The 21,085-nt window shown below is 32.7% G+C and overlaps 1 protein-coding gene and 1 long non-coding RNA gene across 4 annotated transcripts in view; one reads left to right on the top strand and one right to left on the bottom strand.

The window, feature by feature from the left end:
- LOC141375366 (uncharacterized) overlaps positions 1 to 21,085 on the top strand; it is a 46,052-nt gene that overhangs the window by 13,018 nt on the left and 11,949 nt on the right. Inside the window, exons 2-4 of one of the 3 annotated variants that reach the window (XR_015495696.1) lie at positions 2,889 to 2,980; positions 7,667 to 7,754; positions 9,349 to 9,597. This is a non-coding gene — a long non-coding RNA (uncharacterized LOC141375366). Of the gene's footprint in view, positions 1 to 2,888; positions 2,981 to 7,654; positions 7,755 to 9,348; positions 9,598 to 21,085 lie in introns of those variants that run through there. The other 2 variants (XR_015495695.1, XR_015495694.1) reach the window with 2 other exon arrangements.
- On the bottom strand, positions 650 to 4,788 carry si:ch211-196f2.6. The gene is made up of 5 exons (NM_001386734.2): positions 4,567 to 4,788; positions 3,065 to 3,430; positions 2,859 to 2,991; positions 2,675 to 2,723; positions 650 to 1,266 (listed from the first exon to the last, which is right to left on the bottom strand). The coding sequence occupies exons 1-5, from the start codon at positions 4,616 to 4,618 to the stop codon at positions 1,129 to 1,131; spliced, it is 738 nt and encodes a 245-aa protein (NP_001373663.1). The 5' UTR covers positions 4,619 to 4,788; the 3' UTR covers positions 650 to 1,128.

Raw genomic sequence — 21,085 nt, 5'->3', positions numbered from 1 at the left:
TAGATAACGGAAGTGTGTAACATTTTTAACATTTACTGCCCCAATAAGTGAAGTTCACTGGCCATATATATATATATATATATATATATATATATATATATATATATATATATATATATATATATATATATATATATATATATATTATAATATTATATATATATTCATCTTTTGGATGGGACGTTAAACTGAGGTCCTGACTCTCTGTAGTCTTAAAAATACCAGGATGTCCTTCTAAAAAAAAAAAAAAAAAAAAAAAAATGGGGGTTAAACCCTGGCATCCTGGCCAAATTTGCCTACTGGCCTCTGTCTATCATGGCCTCCTAACCATCCCCATATCATAATTGGCTTCATCTCCTCTCCACCAATCAGCTGGTGTGTGGACTGGCACAATAAGGCTGCTGTTGCATCATCCAGATGGATGCTGCACATTGGTGGTGGAAGAAAAGATAACCCCCAACGTGTAAACCGCTTTAACTGTCTAGAAAATCGCTATATAAATGTAAGGATTTATTATTATAAAAGATTAGAACAGATTTTATTATTACCCTTATTTTGATGTGTTTATATTTTTACATAGAAACAGACTTGTTAAATCTTACTCAGACTTAAAAGACTTGACATATTACAAAATTACTGACTCTAAATATGGGTTATATAAGTTTATTATAAATTTATTTTGTGTTCGATTTATATTTATTAATCTTAAAAGTTAAAATATCCATACATTTAATCATTGCCTTAATATAATACACAACTACACTTCTGTACATGTACACATGAACATCATCTACAGTATATGTTTTATAACTGCAGGTTATATGTTTATATACAGTATAATGCATTTATTATACTATTTAAAGCTGTTAGTTACTAGTATAAAGCTATTAGTTACTAGTTGATAAGTTATTAGTAACTAATAAAGTTATGGTAACCAATGCACTTAATTTTTCCCAATTTGATTGAAATGCAGTAATATGCACCTTTTGTGAAGTTGGTTTGAAACATTAATTATTGTGAACAAAATGCTGAATTGAATTGAATAATACATTGCAATCCTCTTTGTGCTATCATACTTAGAGTCCTTGATGAAAAAATAGGTCCGTGATCAGTCACGGCACCTTGAGTCTATGGTTTAGGCTGGCCTTGATAAGACTTCCACAAGCGGCCATAGAAAAGGTCTTTTCTGATCTTGGCATAAAGTTTTGAGGGGTCAAAACCAGTTGGAGAACTTTGAGCAGTCGCTGCATCAACAGATTGTTCGCCCTAAAGTGAAGACATTTTAAGATTGTTTAGTTATACTGTTAATAAAATATACTAAAATGTTATACTACATATGAATAATACATGCACTACCGGTCAAATGTTTGGGTAGGATGTAAATGTTTTAAAATAAGCTTCTCCTGCTCACCAAGGCTGCATTTATTTCATCAACAATTGCACTATGAAATAACTGTTCAAAAGTAGTTTATCATTTAATTTAATCATTTATTCCAGTCAATTTAAAGATAAATTTTCAGTTTAACACTTTTACATGATCCTTCAGAAATACCCCCAATTTTTAATTTTTATTAATTTTATTATTATAAATGATAATAGTAATAAAAGCAATAAAGACTGGCGGAATACTTTTATATGAAACTACATACAATAAGAAAGCAGTTATTTAAAGTTTTAATAAATATTTAACAATTTCACTTTTACTTTTAATAAATGCCACCTTGATGAACAGAATCGTTTTCTTTAAAAGAACCCCAAACTTTTGACCGGTACTGTATATATACAGTAATATATTTGCATTTGCATGATGGCTTCATTATTTCAATCCAAAATACCTAGAAGTATTCAAATATTTTACATTTTAACCAATAATTCTCAATATGAATTAAACTGAAACAATAATCACAAAAGTTGTGGCAAACATGGGCTGTGAGAATCGGCCATGTTGAGCAGCATTTTAGCTTTAACCACAACCACACATCATGTACTTTACAAAATAACAGGAAACTGACAGCTTTAATGAAATCACTTACTATGATAAAGTGCATTTAAAACTGATAGGAAACTGCACTGTAAATAAAACAATTCACTGCACTTGAATTGCACTTTTCACACGTCTGTAACTGCATATAAATGTATTAGCCCTCTGAGAATTGTTTCAACATATGTAAATATAATAGTTTTAATAACTAACTTCTAATAACATATTTATTTTGTCTTTGCCACAATGAGAGGATGTACTATTTTACTACATATGTTGCAAGATACAAGTATTCAGCTCAAAGTGCAATTTAAAGGCTTTATTAGGTTAACATTTAAGAACAGTGACTATTAAACCACACTGAACTGAACTAAACTGAACTCTGAAAACTGGACTGACACAAATTCAATCTAGAACTTCTATGTTAAGCTGATTTGGCACAATCCTCATTGCAAAAGCGCTATAGAAATAAAGATGAACTGAACTGAATTGATCATTCAGGAATTAAAAATGGGACTGAATGAGCCTTCAAATATTGACATGTTTAGAATTACTATTTAGTAGAACAATCAATTATTAACCCCTCTCATCTTCTCAATGACAGAAACTTTAACTCTCATCAATTATTCACTAGATTATTTCAAATGTATTATTTATTTCAATTACTTCATTATAGCTGTTTAAATTTCTTACCTCAGCTGGCGAGTCTGTCATGTATGTTCGTATTTCAAAAGACTTTATCCTGCAAGGTCATTAATATTTCTTTTAGATTGCATTGAAGAAGACACATTGAATATAAAACTTGTTGCTTTATTTTAGCCTGAAATGTGAAATACCAGTCTTCATTTTTTCATATAAACAATTGTGATAACTTTACCTTCTACAATTGCATTTTCTCCATAAGTAGATCAGGAGGATCAGGATGAAAAGGCAAAGAATAGTTCCGGTAATCATTGCGCCCAAAAGTCCAAATAATCCCAGCTTTCGTTCTGATTGCATGTAAGTATACTCTATGCAAAAAACAGCATGTTATTATAAAATAGAATCACGCATCCCATTGGAATGGCAATGTAGAAGCATTACCTTTTTTAGATGTGTCGATACTGGCATCTTTCTTACTGATATCCACACACTGCTCCAGTTTACCTGAGGGAAATGTTATGAACGCGCAACAGATTTGCACGCTCTCGTTTGATGCTATTTTAATGAGAAGGGATGATGATGACGGACGTGGAGATTGTCTGCCCTTGATCTCCACTTTAGTCTTATAATTATGCATAATATGTATGCCGAAATGAGGATGATACGTGCCCAGTTTAGTGTGGTTTGGGCCATGAAGTATTTCCCAGTTGATCTGTGTCATGTTTTCGTCCCCCAAGAGGACGCAAGTAATGTTCTGGCTATCTCCGGTAAAGCGGTGACTGATAGACACATCACTGTTTGATTTGCCTGGTAAAAAAAAAACATACACACAATTTTAAAAAATTTAGTGATTTCAAGGATCACTGAGACAGAATGCTAAAAATATTGATAAATGTAGAAGAAAGTTTCAGACAAGACTATGTTTACATTCAAGGTGTTTGAATTGTGGAAAACGTTACTTTATTGTTATTTAATACACTGTAAATATTAATTGAAGTAAAAAAATAATTTAGATTTTAAATGGTTAAGTGTTAAATTATACATAGCGTCAGTTAAGCAAAGATTTTAAATATGTGTGTGTTACAAAAAATGCTATTTCCGTTTCTTTACTTTGTTTAACTTTTCATTTTTGTTTAATTGCATATTTGACGGACTTTATATACAAAACATTTATTTGGGAGAGCTGGTGACGCATTGTGAAACCTCTACAAGCTGTGATTACACAAAAAAAAAGATTCTGTGGATTTACATTTTTTAAGGTAACTGTACTTCAAAAAGCGATTACTTAAAAAAGTAAGTAAACCCATGCCCTTAAAAAACGACAAGTTGATTTTACTTTAAAAATGTGCATATTTATGTTGTAACTTAGAACTGTTACCTCATTTTTGTAATTATGCACATAGTTTGTTTACTTAATAATTTGAAGGTAATTAATTTACTCATTTTTTCAGACAATCGATTTTTACAGTGCGGTTGCAAACAATTTATACATAATGTTCAACTTAATTTGTTTGGTTAAATTTAGTCCATATAAAACACTTATCTTAGTAAATTCATTGAATCATCTTGTTTTTGTACTTATTTTTTTATTAAAACAAAAATCCATGCAAAATCCGTGTTCAGATCAAAATAAATTGGCTAAGAGAATCCTTAAATTGAATCCCATAATAAAAAATGTATTAATTTCTATATAAAATATTGTCAGTGAAAGTGTCGGTAATCATAATTTCAGTGGTGCATGCGGAAGGGATATGCTTTCGTTTAAAACATTTTAATGCATGATGTCTTCATTTACCATTTTCAATTTATAGCTTTTTCCGGTGACATAGCAACTTCAGCATCCTCTGCTCAAACTACATCTAAAACCTTTATGGTGATTTAGGTACATTTAAAATGTACAAATATTACATTTTCTTAAACAATTTGACACAAAATGAAGTTACCTGATTCCAAGAAGGCGAGGGTGAGAAAAGCACAGAGAAAGTTGCGGCTCATGGTTGTCGAGCTTCACCAACTCTGGCTTTGTCTTCCGTCTGTTTTCTGCTTTGTTTGTCTTCTCTTTTTACCTCTTTGAACCTCTAACCATCAGGCTGTCATTCTAACCATCTGCTTTCTTCCCTCATGCTTTCTTTAGTTTAACTTCGACTGCCAGCTCAGCTCATCTTTGATGTTGTATAAGGAAATGATGCTTACTGCACTTGAACATGTGGGAGTTTCCACTGAGTGTTTTTTTTTACCCAGAAAAAACACTCAAAAGAAAGTTATTACAAGACAGTTTAGCAGTTAGTAATATTATATATATATATATATATATATATATATATTTTTTTTTTTTTTTTTTTATATGTGCAAAAGTCCAGTTATTCTCTTCTACATGAATTCAAACATCATGTGCTTAAACAACACTTAAAACATTAGAGGTAGTAACTCGAGGTGTCTCAAGGAAATGGAATTATTTTAATGGAAACTGCAAGGGATAGCTTAGAAAAATGGAAACATCTACCATAAATGGTCATATCAAATGAGTCACCTTTTATTAAGGGCATCTCTTATTCACATTGAAATTTTGCCTTAAATGAACTCTACTTAATATATCATGTAGCCACGATTTTTGCTACAAGTGACAACTGAGACGATCAGACATTCACACATTAACCTTAAGTTGAGTTTGTTCTTTTATACTCCTACTCGAATCCATCTGTACGATTGTACGCCCCGCTATATTCACACCAATCACAGATGTTCTTTTCGAATCTTAATATCCTTTAGTATTTGCATAGATGTCATCAAAATGTTCATCAGTACTATTATTTGAAAAAGTTAATTGGTGAAAAAACAGGTTTAAAAGGGTTTCCTTTATGTTTACTGTACCTATTTTAATGGGTTTACATGAAAGGCTCTATTTTGACGATCCACGCGCAAAGTGTAAAGCGCAGGGCGCAAATGCATTCAGGGCGTGTCAGAATCCACTTTTGCTAATATAAGGACTAATGTTAAAAGTTCTTAAAAGGTATAAAAACCAAAGTTGCGTCGTGCCATAGTGCATTTGCTATTTACCTGACGGCTTTGTAAGTGGAAAAACAGCATTTCACAAGCAAGAAAACTGTTAAACAGAGCATCTGCAGCGCCAGAATGAGAGATAAGGCCTCTCATTATCTACTTTCACTTTCGCTCTTGTGGATAGGGAAACCTTGTACGCACAGACATCAATTAGTCTATAAATAATTAATTTCGTTTGTTAAGTGCGAATAATGTTTCAAAACTATTTCTAAATTCAGTTCTAATTTCCAGCCAACGAATAAATAAACAATAATAACGAAGTGTGGTCAAAATACTGAGTTATATCCTAATACACATGCTGTGCCCCATATGGTCTTAAACCTGACAGGTGGACAAATCTAAGCTTGTTTTTAATAAACAAATATAAATATGGATATAATAAATAATACTGCTAATAATAATAATAACATTATACAAAAGCAAATTGTTATGAATGAACTGAAAAAGCCTCTCGAGATGAAGAAGGCATGAAAGTATGGTTTGTAAATTTATGTTGGCTAGAATATAATATGTTTTGTAATATTTAAATCCTTTATATTTATATCCCATATATCCTTATTATGTCCTATATATATCCTTAATATTTTATTCTTTTTCATCTGTAAAGATATTTGCGTGTTGCTTTTCATCTTGTTTGTATTAAGCAGTGTGTAAGCGAGGCGCACAACTAACGCTCAACAATAGACCGCTGGAACAAACGCTGGACAATAGACCGGCTTTGTTCTGGTCTATGGAAAAATCTATTATAGTTTGTCAAAATAGCAATGCGCCTCAGAACGCCTTCCTTTTTAGACCAGAACACCTATGGGCGCACATATGAGCGCAAATCCGCTTTATTTGGTAGACTCGATGGACTTTCAGGCAATGGACTTTCTTTTTTGGACTTTATGGATTTCAGAGCACTTTGTTTTGTTTTGTACTATTATAAGTGAATATAAAATCTGTCTGTAGCATTCGTATACTTTACATGTTTGGGACACTGGTGTGGGATTAACAACTTAGCATAAACACAGTGCTAACTCTTTTTTTATAACCCCGGGTAAATATCTTTCTTAACCCTGAAATGAAAATAACTGTAAACTTTCCTTTACCCAAGGTTAAAGTAGTGTTTAGATCCATGATGACTAAGTGACTGCATCATTTAATAACATTTTTGAGATAGTTTGTTGCAACGAATTATGTGAAAAAAGTAAATAGCAAATATATCAATGATTGGATATGGAGACGTGGATAGACTCTGGACTTTCAGGCAATGGACTTTGTTTTTTGGACTTTATGGACTTTAATGGACTTTGTTTTGTTTTGGATTATAACTATTATAAGTGAATATAAAAAAACATGCCAACTTATCTGTCTGTAGCGTTCTAATACTTCACATGTTGGCACAATGGTGTGGGAGAAGCACAAACGTAGTGCTACCTCTGCTTTTATAACGCTGGGTAAATATCTGTGCTAACCCTTATACTAAATAACTGTAAACTTTTCTTTAACCAAGGTTAAAGCAGTGTTTCCATGATGACTGACTTCATCATGTAATAACATTTTTGAGTTAGTTTGTGTAACGAATTTTATTGTAGCAGATTTATTGAAATGATTGGATATGGAAATTATTTTTTTTTTTTTTTTGTTCATAACGTTGTCGTACAATCATGTTACAATTTATCCTAAAATAAAAAAGCATTTTGTCACGTAATTATAGTTGCTTTAAAAATGTATGGTTGTAGTAAGGCTGTGTGTAATTTATATTGTAGAGCAGGACATAAAACTGTTGACAGTTGATGTGGACCACAGATTTTTTTTAAATAAGTAGCTATGAAAGCCTATAGAAATTGCAAGTTGATTATTCCTGTTCATTCCTATTCAAAGACAAAACCACATTAAATTATATCACAGACAGACAGACATGTTATTCTTTAACTGGTAAAATTATTTGCACATCATGTTTTTTTTTGCTTAAATGCCGCTGTTAAATTCCACCTGCAGGGTCAAATCAGATGAAAATGTTAGCTGTGGAAATCGACGTGAACAAGATAAGCCAAAACACAAAGAACGGAGGAAGTGAACTGCAAAGGTAAACAGAAAAGTAAATGTCATACAATGGAAATTCTGCACAAGGCAAATTAGGACTGCTCATGGTTACCAACATGAACACAAAACCTGCCCAGCTAATGGACAAACTTGCAAACCATCAAAAGAAACCCATTTTAAAAAGCTTGGAACGCTAGACACTAACAAAAAAACAAGCAATAGAGGAAGACGAACCATTTGTGTGCAAACAACACAATGGTAAATGCGAACAGTATTGAAACACATAATCAAAAAGACGATTTAGCAGGAAACCTAAAAGCAAATAGCATTAATTACGTTTAATTTAAGGACGGGGTAGCGTCGTGTTGAGACTTTATATGAGACTTCAAGAAAACAAACAACAAAATAAGTTACATATTCTGGCCACAAGATGTCGCCTGTGGAATAATTCAACTTACCTTCACCTAATAAAGAAAACAAAGCTCAATATTCAGTTTGAAGTGGTACCAGCAATATTGCACGACCTGAAAAAGCATGGTTAGAAGAACGAAAATACACAAATTACTACATAAATAAAAATGAGACCCCAAGATGACCCCACTTTTCTGGCCTTGGTCGTTTACATCAAAATAAACCACAAAGTGTCACAGCGACTGTTCATCCAACAGGTTCCTTTAACTCAAGGAGGAAATAGTTGGTCTAGATCAGTGGTTCTCAAACTGTGGTACGTGTACCACTAGTGGTACGCAGGCTTCCTTCTAGTGGTACCCGGAGGAATGAAATATGTCATGTACATGCTATACACATTTTGACATTTATCAAAAATGATCTATATAAAATGACATATTGCCTATATTTCTGAGGTAATCTGCCACGTTCTTTTAACTGTGCAGAGGTGTAGCAGCTTTACTGGGCCTACTACACTATTGTATTTCAATACTGCTCATTTTGGTGGTACTTAGAGAGATCTTTTTTTTTTCTGAGGTGGTACTTGATGAAAAAAGTTTGAGAAGCACTGGTCTAGATGAAAAGTATGGGTGTATTAGCAAAACAGAATGGCTGTACAGCATGGTAACCGCAGTGGAGCGTATCAGCATCCAAAAGGTCTTTATAAAGGAATACATTGACATGAACAAGGGGAGGATTTGGTATCCATCATGCAAATGTTCTCATATGTGGGTGCTCAATAAGAGTTTAGGCAAATAAACCAAGTTTATAAGGGATTGTACACCCCGTAATTAAAATTTACCCACTATTTACAGTTTACCATTTGGTAAATTTGTCAATTTAAAATTTGGTGTGTCTTTTTTCAGGCATGGAAGTCATCCAGTGTAAAATCATGTGAAATTAAAATTTACCCACCATTTACTCAGCCTCATGCAGTTTCAACGATATTTTGAGGAATATGGAAACTGGTAGCCATTGGCATCAATAGTAGGAGCTAAGATACTACGGAGCTCAATGGTAGTGTTCAACAGAAGAAAGAAACTCAAACAGCTTTAGAACAAGAGCAGGAGGAGAAATTGATGGCATAATTTTTAGTTTTAGGTGAACTATCCCTTTAAGAAACAGCACATTCACACAACAAGAGGAAGGCATATATTTCTTTGTTTACCTTTTAATGTGTCTTTTTTCAGGCATTGAAATCTTCCAGTGTGAAGTCAGGCATGTGTTTGAAGATCTGGAAAGTGTGCTTAATATCATAGATGACATCTTAGTATGAGGAGAAACAGCAGAAGAACATGATCACCTCAAGCTCCTGGAAAGAGCAAGAGAAAGGAATCTAAAACTAAACAAGAGCAAGCGGCAGATAAGAACACCAGAAATTAGATAACTCGGACACATCATCTCAGAAGAGGGTGATAAGCCTGCCAGATGATGAAAAGGTGAGAGTAATCATGTAAATGCCACGGCCTGTAAGCAAACATTTGTGAGATTTGTGGTTATGGTGCAATACCTGTCCAGATTTATTCTGAATATATCTTACATGATAGTAAACTGAAAGTTGCCAGAAGATGATGTTGCACTGTTGTGAGGAAACCTCATAAAAAAGAAACTTACGCCAAAGGAATAATTATTAATACTTAGAAGTCGTAAATCAGTCATGTATTTTTCCACCTGTGTCTGTGTGATATCACTGATATTCAACAAGAAAGAAAGAAAAAATCCTATAGTCTCTTCTGTCTTCACTTTAACACAACAACTCCAAACAGATGAACTCAACGAAAACCAAATGCAATTCCTGTTTAGAGTCAACGATGCTGTTGGAGATCTGAAAGGTCAGTTACTCTTGGCATTAAAACAACATTTCATTTAACATTAATTGTGAGATCCATAAAATTTTTAGTATAAAAATATAAAAAAAATACAAGAAACTGTATGACCAGGATGTTAAAATAAAACCTCTCAGAGCTCCAACAACACCACTGACTCTAAACAGCAAGCAGCCGTGTAAGTCACTAATTTTTTTTGGGGGTCCCAACACTAACACATTTCCTTTGTGGCCTTGCAGTACATTTCTGTATTTGCATGCGTTCTGAGAATTTGCAGTGCGAGTACGTTATCAAACTGATGAAGATTTCTCAAATTTTAGTGTTTTTCTACTTGCACGTTTTCTTAACTTGCAGCCCATTTGAGCACTCTCAGCCACCATAGATAACTCTTTCAAGTCAACAACTGTTATACAGTCATGCTCAAAATTATTCATACCCCTGCACTGTAAAAAAAAAATTATAAGATCAATTAGTCCTGACAGCATATGTTTTTAGGTCGTGTAACTTATTAAACTAAAGTAATCATGTTCTAACTTAAGTTTGTAGGTTACACAAGCTGTTTTAAGTCAGTTGAACATAACTCAAAGTTCAATGGACTCATAGGGTTAAGTTGATTCAGCTTAAAAAGGAAACCAGGATTTTTTTACAGTGTGCGTAATTTCAGGCTTAACTGCAAATTGAGATACAAATTTTCTTATTTTCCTTACAAAAGGTAAACAAATAAAGTAGACAGCAGATTTTATCTTAAAACCTTTAATGAAAAACTTGTGTTTTGCTTTCTTTTATTCCTTTACAAGCTGCAGCTCTGATGTCCTCTTTTTTCACAGTTAGAAACTCCACACTGCTGCTAGTCCTCTCTAGCTTAAACACTTCTTATGAAAATAATCTAAACTAATTTTCTTTTAAGTCCAATAATGCTAACAATAAAAATAAGCATGTATCAGCTAATAACAGTATTCACTCTTAAATATCATGGTTACATGATGTGGTGATGCCTTAGAGGAACCATTTTTGGCTCCCTAAAGAACCTTTCGGTCAACAGTTCTTAAAAAAGTCATTTATATCTTGAGGAACATTTTGATCTAAATGTTTTTCATGAGCAAATGGAGCACCTAAGACCAAGCCAAATTTCTTGAAAGAAAAGCGTTTTTTTTAGCAGATCAATTGTGCGCATGTGTGTGTGTGTGTGTGTGTGTGTGTGTGTGTGTAGGTCAGGCTGTCCTCTTTCACTCTCCTTAAATGGCCTTGGTCCTTATTGACACTCAGTCCACACCATGTGCTCTGTCTCTCTCCTGCTTCCTTACACATAGACACACTTACACATTTGCACACACACACTCACACACATCTGCCCTGCTCTGACCCCCAACAAATCCATTTGAGTTATTTATGAGCCATTGACATCTGCTCCCCTTAAAGACTATTCAGAGCTTTTGAAAAAAAATCTTTGTAGCATGATTGTCTGTATACCACAGGAAGATCTGCCTTATTTCTCAGTTTATTTCCAGCCAGGCTTTAGATTAAATTCAATTCATGTTTATGTCTATAGCACTTTTACAATGTGTAAATGCAGCTCAATATTGAAGTTCTAAACTGAGACTGTGTCAGTCCAGCTTTCAGATTTCCATTTCTGTTTAGTTCAGGTTAGTGTGGTTTAAATTTCACTCCAAAACACTGCAGGTGGATATAATGCTACTAACAGTTATTACCATCAGTTTTTCCACTTGATTAATTTCATTACCTAAGAAGTGCAAAATATGTATATGCTTTGCAAAATATTATATTTAAATATGCAAATGCAGTACTATTTGGCATATGCACACAAATATGAAAGTGGTCAGATTTGGTTAGGTCAGAGTAAAATCTCTTGCTTCTTTTATTTCAGAAAACAACTTTTAAAAACATGTTTTGTAATTAAAATTTACAGACAGAAAATTAAGTGCGAGAAAAGAATACATTTGAAGGCAGAAATATTAGTCCTACTTTGATTTTATTTTTATTTTTCAAATATCTCCCAAATGATAACAGCGTTGAGGCAGTGGCGCAGTAGGTAGTGCTGTCGCCTCACAGCAAGAAGGTCGCTGGTTCGAATCTCGGCTCAGTTGGCATTTCTGTGTGGAGTTTGCATGTTCTCCCTGCCTTCGTGTGGGTTTCCTCCGGGTGCTCCGGTTTCCCCTACAGTCCAAAGACATGCGGTACAGGTGAATTGGGTAGGCTAAATTGTCCGTAGTATATGAGTGTGTGTGTGAATGTGTGTGTGGATGTTTCCCAGAGATGGGTTGCGGCTGGAAGGGCATCTGCTGCGTAAAAAACTTGCTGGATAAGTTGGCGGTTCATTCCGCTGTGGTGTCCCCGGATTAATAAAGGGACTAAGCCGACAAGAAAATGAATGAATGAATGTTTAACAGAGCAAAGACATTTTCACAGTATGTCTGATAATATTTTTTCTACTGGAGAAAGTCTTATTTGTTTTATTTTGGCTAGAATAAAAGCAGTTTTAAAGGTCAATATTATTAGCCCCCTTTAAGCTATTTTTGTTTTCAATAGTCTACAGAACAAACTATTATGTTTAGAAATGTATTGAAAAAAATCTCTTCGTTAAACAGAAATTGGGGGAAAAATAAAGAGGGGGGGCTAATAATTCAGGGGCGCTAATAATTCTGATTTCAACTTTATGTGCACATTTTTCAATGTTTTCTTTACATACATCAGACTATATATGTATTTAATTAAACTCATGATGAAAACTGAACAACTACATTTATTAATAGGTAATGTTAATGATGTTAATTTCAATTCCATTAAACTAAAGTTTATTTGTGTAGTGCTTTTTACAATACTTATTGTTTCAAAGTAGCTTTACAAAAGCTGCACATTATTGCATTACTATCAAATTAAGTTAAAGTTACAATCAAATATTAGTTATTACTGTATATACAGACATAGTTACCCTGCAATTTTATTGCAAATAGGCAATGTCTGTGTACAGTACATGTTTAATGAATTTCTCAATGCCTAATAAAATAGTATAATCAAAAGTTGTAATCATTTTTTAAAAATAGAGTTAATAACTAATAAAGTTCAGTATTTTAAAACTAATATTAACATAGTATCTGTAATAAATGTGGTTATTTCTCATTGTTGATTTTAATATATTAACAAGTGTTTACTAATGAGACTTAATTATAAAGTGTTACCTATATATTCTTTTGCAATTTAACTAGATTGAAACATTTGTTTACTCTGAACATAAAAAACGGGTGGCTCGGTGGCTCAGTGGTTAGCACTGTTATCTCACAGCTAGAAGGTCACTGGTTTGAGCCCCAGCTGGGTCAGTTGGCATTTCTTTGTATAGTTTGCATGTTCTTCTCATGTTTACGTGGGTATCCTCTGGGTGCTCCGGTTTCCCCCACAGTCCAAAGACATGCGCTATAGGTGAATTGGGTAAGATAAATTGGCTTTAGTGTATGAGTCTGTGTGAGTGTGAGAGTGTATCTGTGTTTCCTAGTAATGTGTTGCGGCTGGAAGGGCATCCGCTGTGTTAAAAATATGCTGGATAAGCTGGTGGTTCATTGCTGGATAAGTTGGTGGTTCATTCCGATGTGGCGACCCCTGATTAATAAAGGGAATAAGCCAAAGAAAAAAATGAATTAATGTATATAAAACATAACAAATTCACTGTTTGTTTGTTTTTTGGTTATTATTTCTGTTAAAGCAATACGTGTTTACATCTTAGCTTATTAATGTGATAATATCGTATATCGTGACAAAAGCTACAGCATTTAATCACAAGAAGATTTCATACCGACATACACCAGACTAAAAAAAGGTAATATGAGAACTAATATGTAATAGGTGCATAGAAATGCAATGCTTTAACTTCAGAATGATCTGATTAGAGGAAGCAGACTTCTCCAGTTCTCTGACAGCGCTCTCATGTAGATTCACAAAAATGATTGTGATTCATCTCATCAAGATTTTGTTGTCCTGCAAATTCTTATGCTGCTTAATCCTAAAATAACATCAATGATAGACACAGTCGATGTCCCCCATGGCTCTGCGCTTTGTCCTTAAATCCTGTCTGCTTGATTATTTTCCCTTCTATTTTTATTAGAGATACACGGCGTCCTTTTTCTGTATCCTCTGCTTCTTCCTCTGACCCATTTTTTTCTCTTCCGTCTTTCTCTTCACCCTCCCCCAATCCCATCTGTCAGATGGACAGGTGTACATACAGATCGTCTCTGGCTTCTTATCACATGCTAAATAACAATAGCTATTGCGGATATATTGATGCAGTGCAGAACTGACCGTTTTCACCTCGACACAGATGCAGATTCATTAGCTTTGCTTTAAACCGTGGGGGGATTGACAGACTTTATAACCTCTCTCAGCATAATGTAGATTTGATAGCACTCATGCACTGTCTTGGACTGGACTGCAAGACCCCCGCTGTCTGCTTTTCCTGCTCTTATATTAATAGCTTTCATCAAATACTGTTTAAAAATAGCTGACATTGTTCTGAATATATATGTTGCTCTCTCTGTGTGAGTGTGTGTTTGTGCATATATTTGTATTTAAAATAATCATAAACAACATTGGCAAGTCATATATGTGTGTGTATAATTTATGTTTGTGCATATATATATTTAAGAAATACATATTATTATTTATATAAACAAATGATTTAATGCATATGTAGTGTGATTTAATAGCAGTAATTTTATGTATATATAATTTGTCAAATATAATTTATTTAATTTAGCAAACATATACGCGGATAAACATGTTGTTTTATTTATTTGATTCTTTTTTTATTTGCATTGATGTATGTTTACATTCCCTCCCAAGGGATGCCTTGCATAATCCATAACACCATATCCATCATCCTGCATTTCTATTTTCATTTTTTGGTTTGTTTTTAGCAGTGTACACTGAGAAAAAAAAAAAAAAAACAGGCCTGTGTGCGCATTATAGCTCTTCTCATTTAAACCCAGCTTTATTTTCAGTATTCACTACTGGTCTGAAACCCCCCGAACCCTGAACCCACCCCCATCCCATCTCGACCCGCCTGCACTGCATGTCATTACAGCTCCCCATCCCCCTCCACAGCCTCACGCTTTGGGTAAATTCCACTGTGACGTGGCCAGGCCATTGGCATTATATAACTCGCCAAAGACTTTTGTATTTTTTGAAAAAAGATTGTTTCATTATCTTTTTTGTTAGTACACGCAGTAGCGTTTCACATTACAATCAATTTGACAACCGCTTAATCCCGTCTCATTTGATTTCATGCAGGTCAAATGTGAGGATTTCATTTTGATTTGAACACCTCTTTACTGATTCAGAGCAAATGTTAGGTATGATCACTTAAAAAGAAAAAAAAACAGAGATAGTCGTAATCACAATCGTTCAGTTTTTCCACATTAAAGTCAAATATATTTTCTCTTATCTATTCTTCATATATTTCCCAGCATTAATTATGTGATTAATTAGTTGAATATGTCTTCATGTCATAGATCCTCCCAAAAAGTACATTCTGTTTCATTCTCAGTCTTTTGTTGAACATGAGATATTTTGAAGAATGTTGGAGAATGGCAGCCATTGACTTCAGTGCTATTTTTTTTTCCATAGAAGTCAATGGCTACCAGTTTCAAAATTACTTCTTTTGTGTTCAACAGAAAAAAGATCATGGACTTCATAGACTTTTATAACAATTGACTACATTGTAATTTAATTTAGATTATTCGGCCAATTCTTTAAAATTACATACTCTAAAAGTGATCCCTAAATTAATAAATATTTTGTGATTCATGTTTTTTTTTCATTAATTTATGCATTTGAATTGCATTGTAAGACCTTGATGTATTCTCCAGCAACCTTTGATTTTGAAAAGTGATTGTATTTATATTTTTATTTGTTTGAAGTGATATATGGTATGTGTTGGTATTGTAAATTAGGGCACAAAAACCTGGAATTACGCTGCCAGTTCTTTTTCTGGTATTTTATCATTTAATTTACTCTATTTAATTTAATATATATTATTTCCTATAGCAAATATATTGTTTTAAATACTTAAGTTAATCTGTTGAACTGGAGAGTTGGACATTCAGCATCAAGAACAAACTTAGAACAAATTCTGGCTCTGAGGCTGTGGAATTCTCTACCCAATAAAAATTAGACACGCTAAATCCTTGAATACACACTAGTTTACACTCGCCTATTCGTTGTGCATTCTTCATTTGTTTTATGTTTCTAGGTATTTGAATGTTTTATCTATTTAAAATGTTTTATTTTGAATGATTTAATTTTACTGTTACTCTAAACTGTTTTATATCTGTATCTTTTTTTGTGTAAAGCGCTTTGAGAATTAAGAGTTAAGGTGAAATATAAACATAAATTCCTCTTATTTTTATTAGATTAAGGTCCCATAATGCAGTTCATAATCATAAATACGCAAAAAAATATCCATGAATCATGAAATACAGACAGATATTAAACAGGTATTGCTACAGTGTAATGTTACTGATTATTGTTTAGTTGCCAAGAGCAGTAAATCAGGGCAAGCCTAGAAATACCAGGAATTAATTGATTGACATTCTCATTTGATTTAACCTCTCATGTGATTTGCTTATCTGAATTAGAGTGCAGTGAATTTCTGAAATGGTCATTGTAATCCAAGAACAGGTGGCAGCTGTCCACCGTCCATTTTCTGCTTAAATGAAGCTGACACAGATTTTACCAAATAATTGAGGCATTTGTGTATTTCTAGCTTCGTTTATTTAGAAATGCTCCTCCATTTCACACTGTATTGCTGTTGTGTGGCAGTAGAATAGAAGAGTGCAACAATGTGATGTGCAATGAACAGCTGTTCCTCATGTCAACATACTTCAGCAAAGAAGCTTCTCACGGGCACCATTTGTCATTATATATAAATAGGTACTGCTGGATGTATGTATTTCAGTATATGATTATTGTTTTCCTTGAGTGTTTAAAAAACCTGAGGACTTTAGTTTTAAATGTGCATTTTGTTAATCATTGTCAGTGTCAAGAAGGCATCTTGAAATCATATTTGATCATTTCAGTCACCAAATCACATCAGTCTGTGAAAAACACCTTTATTGTTGCATTTTCTTTGAACCCATGGAATGAAAACAGTAATAATACTTAATTGAAATTGTTTATTTTTGTGAATCATGATTAAATTGAATGGTAATGCTCACTGTTTGTTGAAGGTGCAGTATAAATACTTGGTAACCCTTAACAATAAGGTTACATTAGTTAATGTTAGTTAATGCATTTACTAACATGAACAAACAATAAACAATATATTCATTACAGTATTTGTTCATGTCTGGTAACATTAATGGTAATAAAGTTGTTCATTGTTAGTTCACATTAACTCACTTTGCATTAACTAATGTTAACAAGCGTAGATTTGGATTTTAAAGATATTGGTTGGCTCAGAAGGCTGTTTTCATCCATCCACATGTTTAATCAGCTATAGATAACATAAGGCTGTGGCGGAAAATTTACAGGAATTATTTATATTATTTATTAAATTTCCCATTAATTGTATTTTTTTAACCTCTACCCCAATCCTAAACCCAACTGTCACAGTAATGCAAAAAACACATCTGCATCTGGAGTCTTCTTTAATAGTATAGCTGATTAACCATGTGGATGGATGATAACAGCCTTCTAAGCCTACCAGTAGGCACAGAAGGCCCCTGCTGGCCCATATCTATCAGCTTATAACAACTGATAATGCCCATTCAATCGAGGGATAAAATTCAAAGTGGGTGTTTTATTAATGCAATAATAAATGTTGAACTATGATTAATAAATGCTGAACATGTATTGTTTAATATTAGTTCATGTTAATACAAACATGAATTAACATTAACTAATGAAACCTTATTGTAAAGTGTGACCAAATTTTTGTAGATTTGTCATTTGGTGTTATGCAAATTCACTACAGTGTCATAAGATAATCTCTGAAAATATTCTTGGTTATTTTAACCCAAATTTGGGTAAAATATGAACAAACCCAAACTTTGAGTTAAATTTGAATTTTAAATTCAAAAAGTCAAACCCAGTGGTTGGTTTTGTACATATTTACCCAAAATTTAGCTTGAAATAATTCTTAGATTGTACTCTGAATGACAGTATCAATATATTAATAACAATTTTAGCATCTTATTTATATTTCAGATAAATGAGGAATGTTTAGCATGTTTAGCATGTATTAGACAGATATATAATACATTTGATAAAACATAATGGTAAAAGTAAAACTTTAGTTGAAGGGTGTGTCCATAAGTTCAAATGTCATGAATATGAAGGAAATCTAATGTATGTCATTCACTCAGTAATTTTTAATCAAAAGGTGACATTGCTTGAGATGTCTTTGTTATGACAACTTGACTTAATCAAATACATCACAGTTTGTCTTTGTAACAACAACTTGACATTACCGAAATTACAGAACTGGTCATAAATCTGTCATAAACATGACCAATATTAATTAGTGACTAATTAATGATGATTTTTTCATGAATTAACAGCACCATGAATCTTTTTCTTGACCCCAAATACAGTAGTACTAATTGAAATGTTATTAAATATAATGACTATGTGATATAGTGTCAAAGAAATTGTTGCGATAAGTGATATTATTCAAGATCACTTTTATGCCACTTACTATAATGATTATATAATGCAAATAGCCATAAACAATTTAAAACACTTATTAAATTAATAGCTAAATGTCCTATTATATATACACTAATAAATGTCCTTTTAGGTAAATGTTCAGTTATAAAGTTTGACACCGGTGAGGTAGAATGTAAATGTCATTGTGAAATGGCTTTAACGTTATTTGTGAATTTGTAAATAATTATTGCAGTGGCAAAAACTATTGAGGTCATCCTCAAGTATTGCACGATAGGTCGTTATATTGATTATTGTGACAGGGCTAACTGCTATAGCATTTATTTGAGAGAGTATTTACACTATTACTGAGAAATTTTAATGACAAATTAATTTTGTTTCACTGAAAAAAGAGATCAGAAACAAATTCACCCCACAATTAGGATAACCTTAATAGCAATCATTTTTATGACAGATTTATGACAAGTTGTTGTCTTAGTAATGTAAAGTTGTCAAAGACATCTCAAACAATAACACCTTTGCATATAAAATGACAAGTGAGTGAATGACACTTAATGACAGCGTGCATAAAACCTCCTTTATATTCATGATTCTGAAAGTTTCATGTTTTATGAACACCCCTTTAAGTAAATTGTGTTATTGATTTATTTTAGATGCTCACAAACACAAAGTAAATGCAGAACCAATAGCTAAAGCAGAACACTCAGCAAACGGAAGAGAAAGGTGTTGAGGATTGCTATTGATAGAAAAGCTTACCACTGTTTCTGGACAGTCACGAGTTTAAGAGACCACTGAGGGGCTTCTGTACAAGAAAACCCCAACCTAATGAAGTCATATTGGCAAACTAAAGGTATTCCTAAATAGAGCTGAACGTAGGATACTTATAGGCCTTTGAACATATGGTGTAAAGTCACAAGAACGTAAGCCAAAATCCTTACTTTTTTCAACAGCTAATTCTGCTCATGTAGATATACAAAACATTTTAATGACCGGACAGGGTCATGCAGCGGCAACCGTTATCTCCTACACTGTGTTTGGTTTATAAACTTGGGTATTTAAAAAGGTTTCCCAGTTGTACACTCTAAAAAATGCTGGGTTGTATTAATCGTTGGTTGAAATATGCACAATCTGTTGAGTTAATTTTCTCAATTCAATTTTTAACTGTTTGGGTGAGTCCATATTTTTAATGTTGAGGTGATACAACCCAGCATTTTTATTATGTAAATACATGTTTTTTTTTGTCCTTAATTTGGGTAAAATATGGAGAAATCAACAGCTGCTTTAAAAAAATGAGTTTAAAATCATTTTGAAAAATGAACCCAGCTGTTGAATGTGTCCATATTTAAGTTGAAACCCAAACATTTTTCCTGAATGTGTTGAATTTCTGGCATCAAAACTCATATAATGTAAAAACCAAGTGTAGGCAGCATGGTACTAAAGCATTCACATTATTCATTTAAAAAAAAGCATCATTCAGTGTCACACAACAGTCATTCAGAAAAACATATATTCATGTGGATATTAAACAACACACTTATACTGCCCTGTAATAATTAAAGAATATTTAAGAACAGTACAGGAAAATACTATTTTAATCTTCTACTAGTGTTTCTTTGTATTTATTTGTGAAATGTACTAGCAATTTGAATATGATTGAATTGGTAAGAAAACCATTTCTGCTAGTAAAGTACCTAAATAAATGCAAATAAACATAAAGTGCTCAGCATAATTGAGTTCATCCCATTTTGAAAATGAATAATTTGATCTATTTCTTAGTGAATATAGTCAATGTATTTTGGTGCATTTAAACTAAACAGATTTATTAAACAGATTATTTATTAAAATAATATGTTAGTCACCAAACATATTTAGAAAAAAAAAATGTAACCTACAAAATTGTAACTTAATTTTTCTGTTTTTTTTTTTTTGTTTTTTTTACACTTCTTGATTTTTTCCTCTTTTTAAAATTTGTATAATATTTTTCCATAACATATAAATTTTGGTGTACTTGTTTTTGGACCGATATCGTAAGTAATTTTGTTAGATAAGCTCCAAATTTGGCTTCAGTACTAACTAATCTAATGTATATGCACAAATATAATATTGTAAAGCTTCCTATTAAAAATATGAATTTAAAGGATAGATTTGTTAGGGGTCTACTTATATATGCTGAGCACTGTATTATTTTTTATTGCTGTATTTCCTTTGTTTCAAAGTTAAGTTTATACAAAAGAAAATGATGTACAATCAACTTGCACTCCAAAACTGCTTGTTAAATGTGCAAGAAAGCTATAGGAAACTTTTCTAGTCATTTCTTTGTAACTATTAGTAAATTTACTCACAATGTCTGAATGAAAATTGTTAATGATAATCATACACTGAAAAATAACTTTGTGAGTTGTGAATTGTGAGTAGATTTACAAATAATTGA

Source organism: Danio rerio, chromosome 7 (genome assembly GCF_052040795.2).
Source record: "Danio rerio strain M-AB ecotype USA chromosome 7, GRCz13ab, whole genome shotgun sequence".
Lineage (NCBI taxonomy): Eukaryota > Metazoa > Chordata > Actinopteri > Cypriniformes > Danionidae > Danio > Danio rerio.
This window is presented reverse-complemented; position numbering and strand designations above follow the sequence as displayed.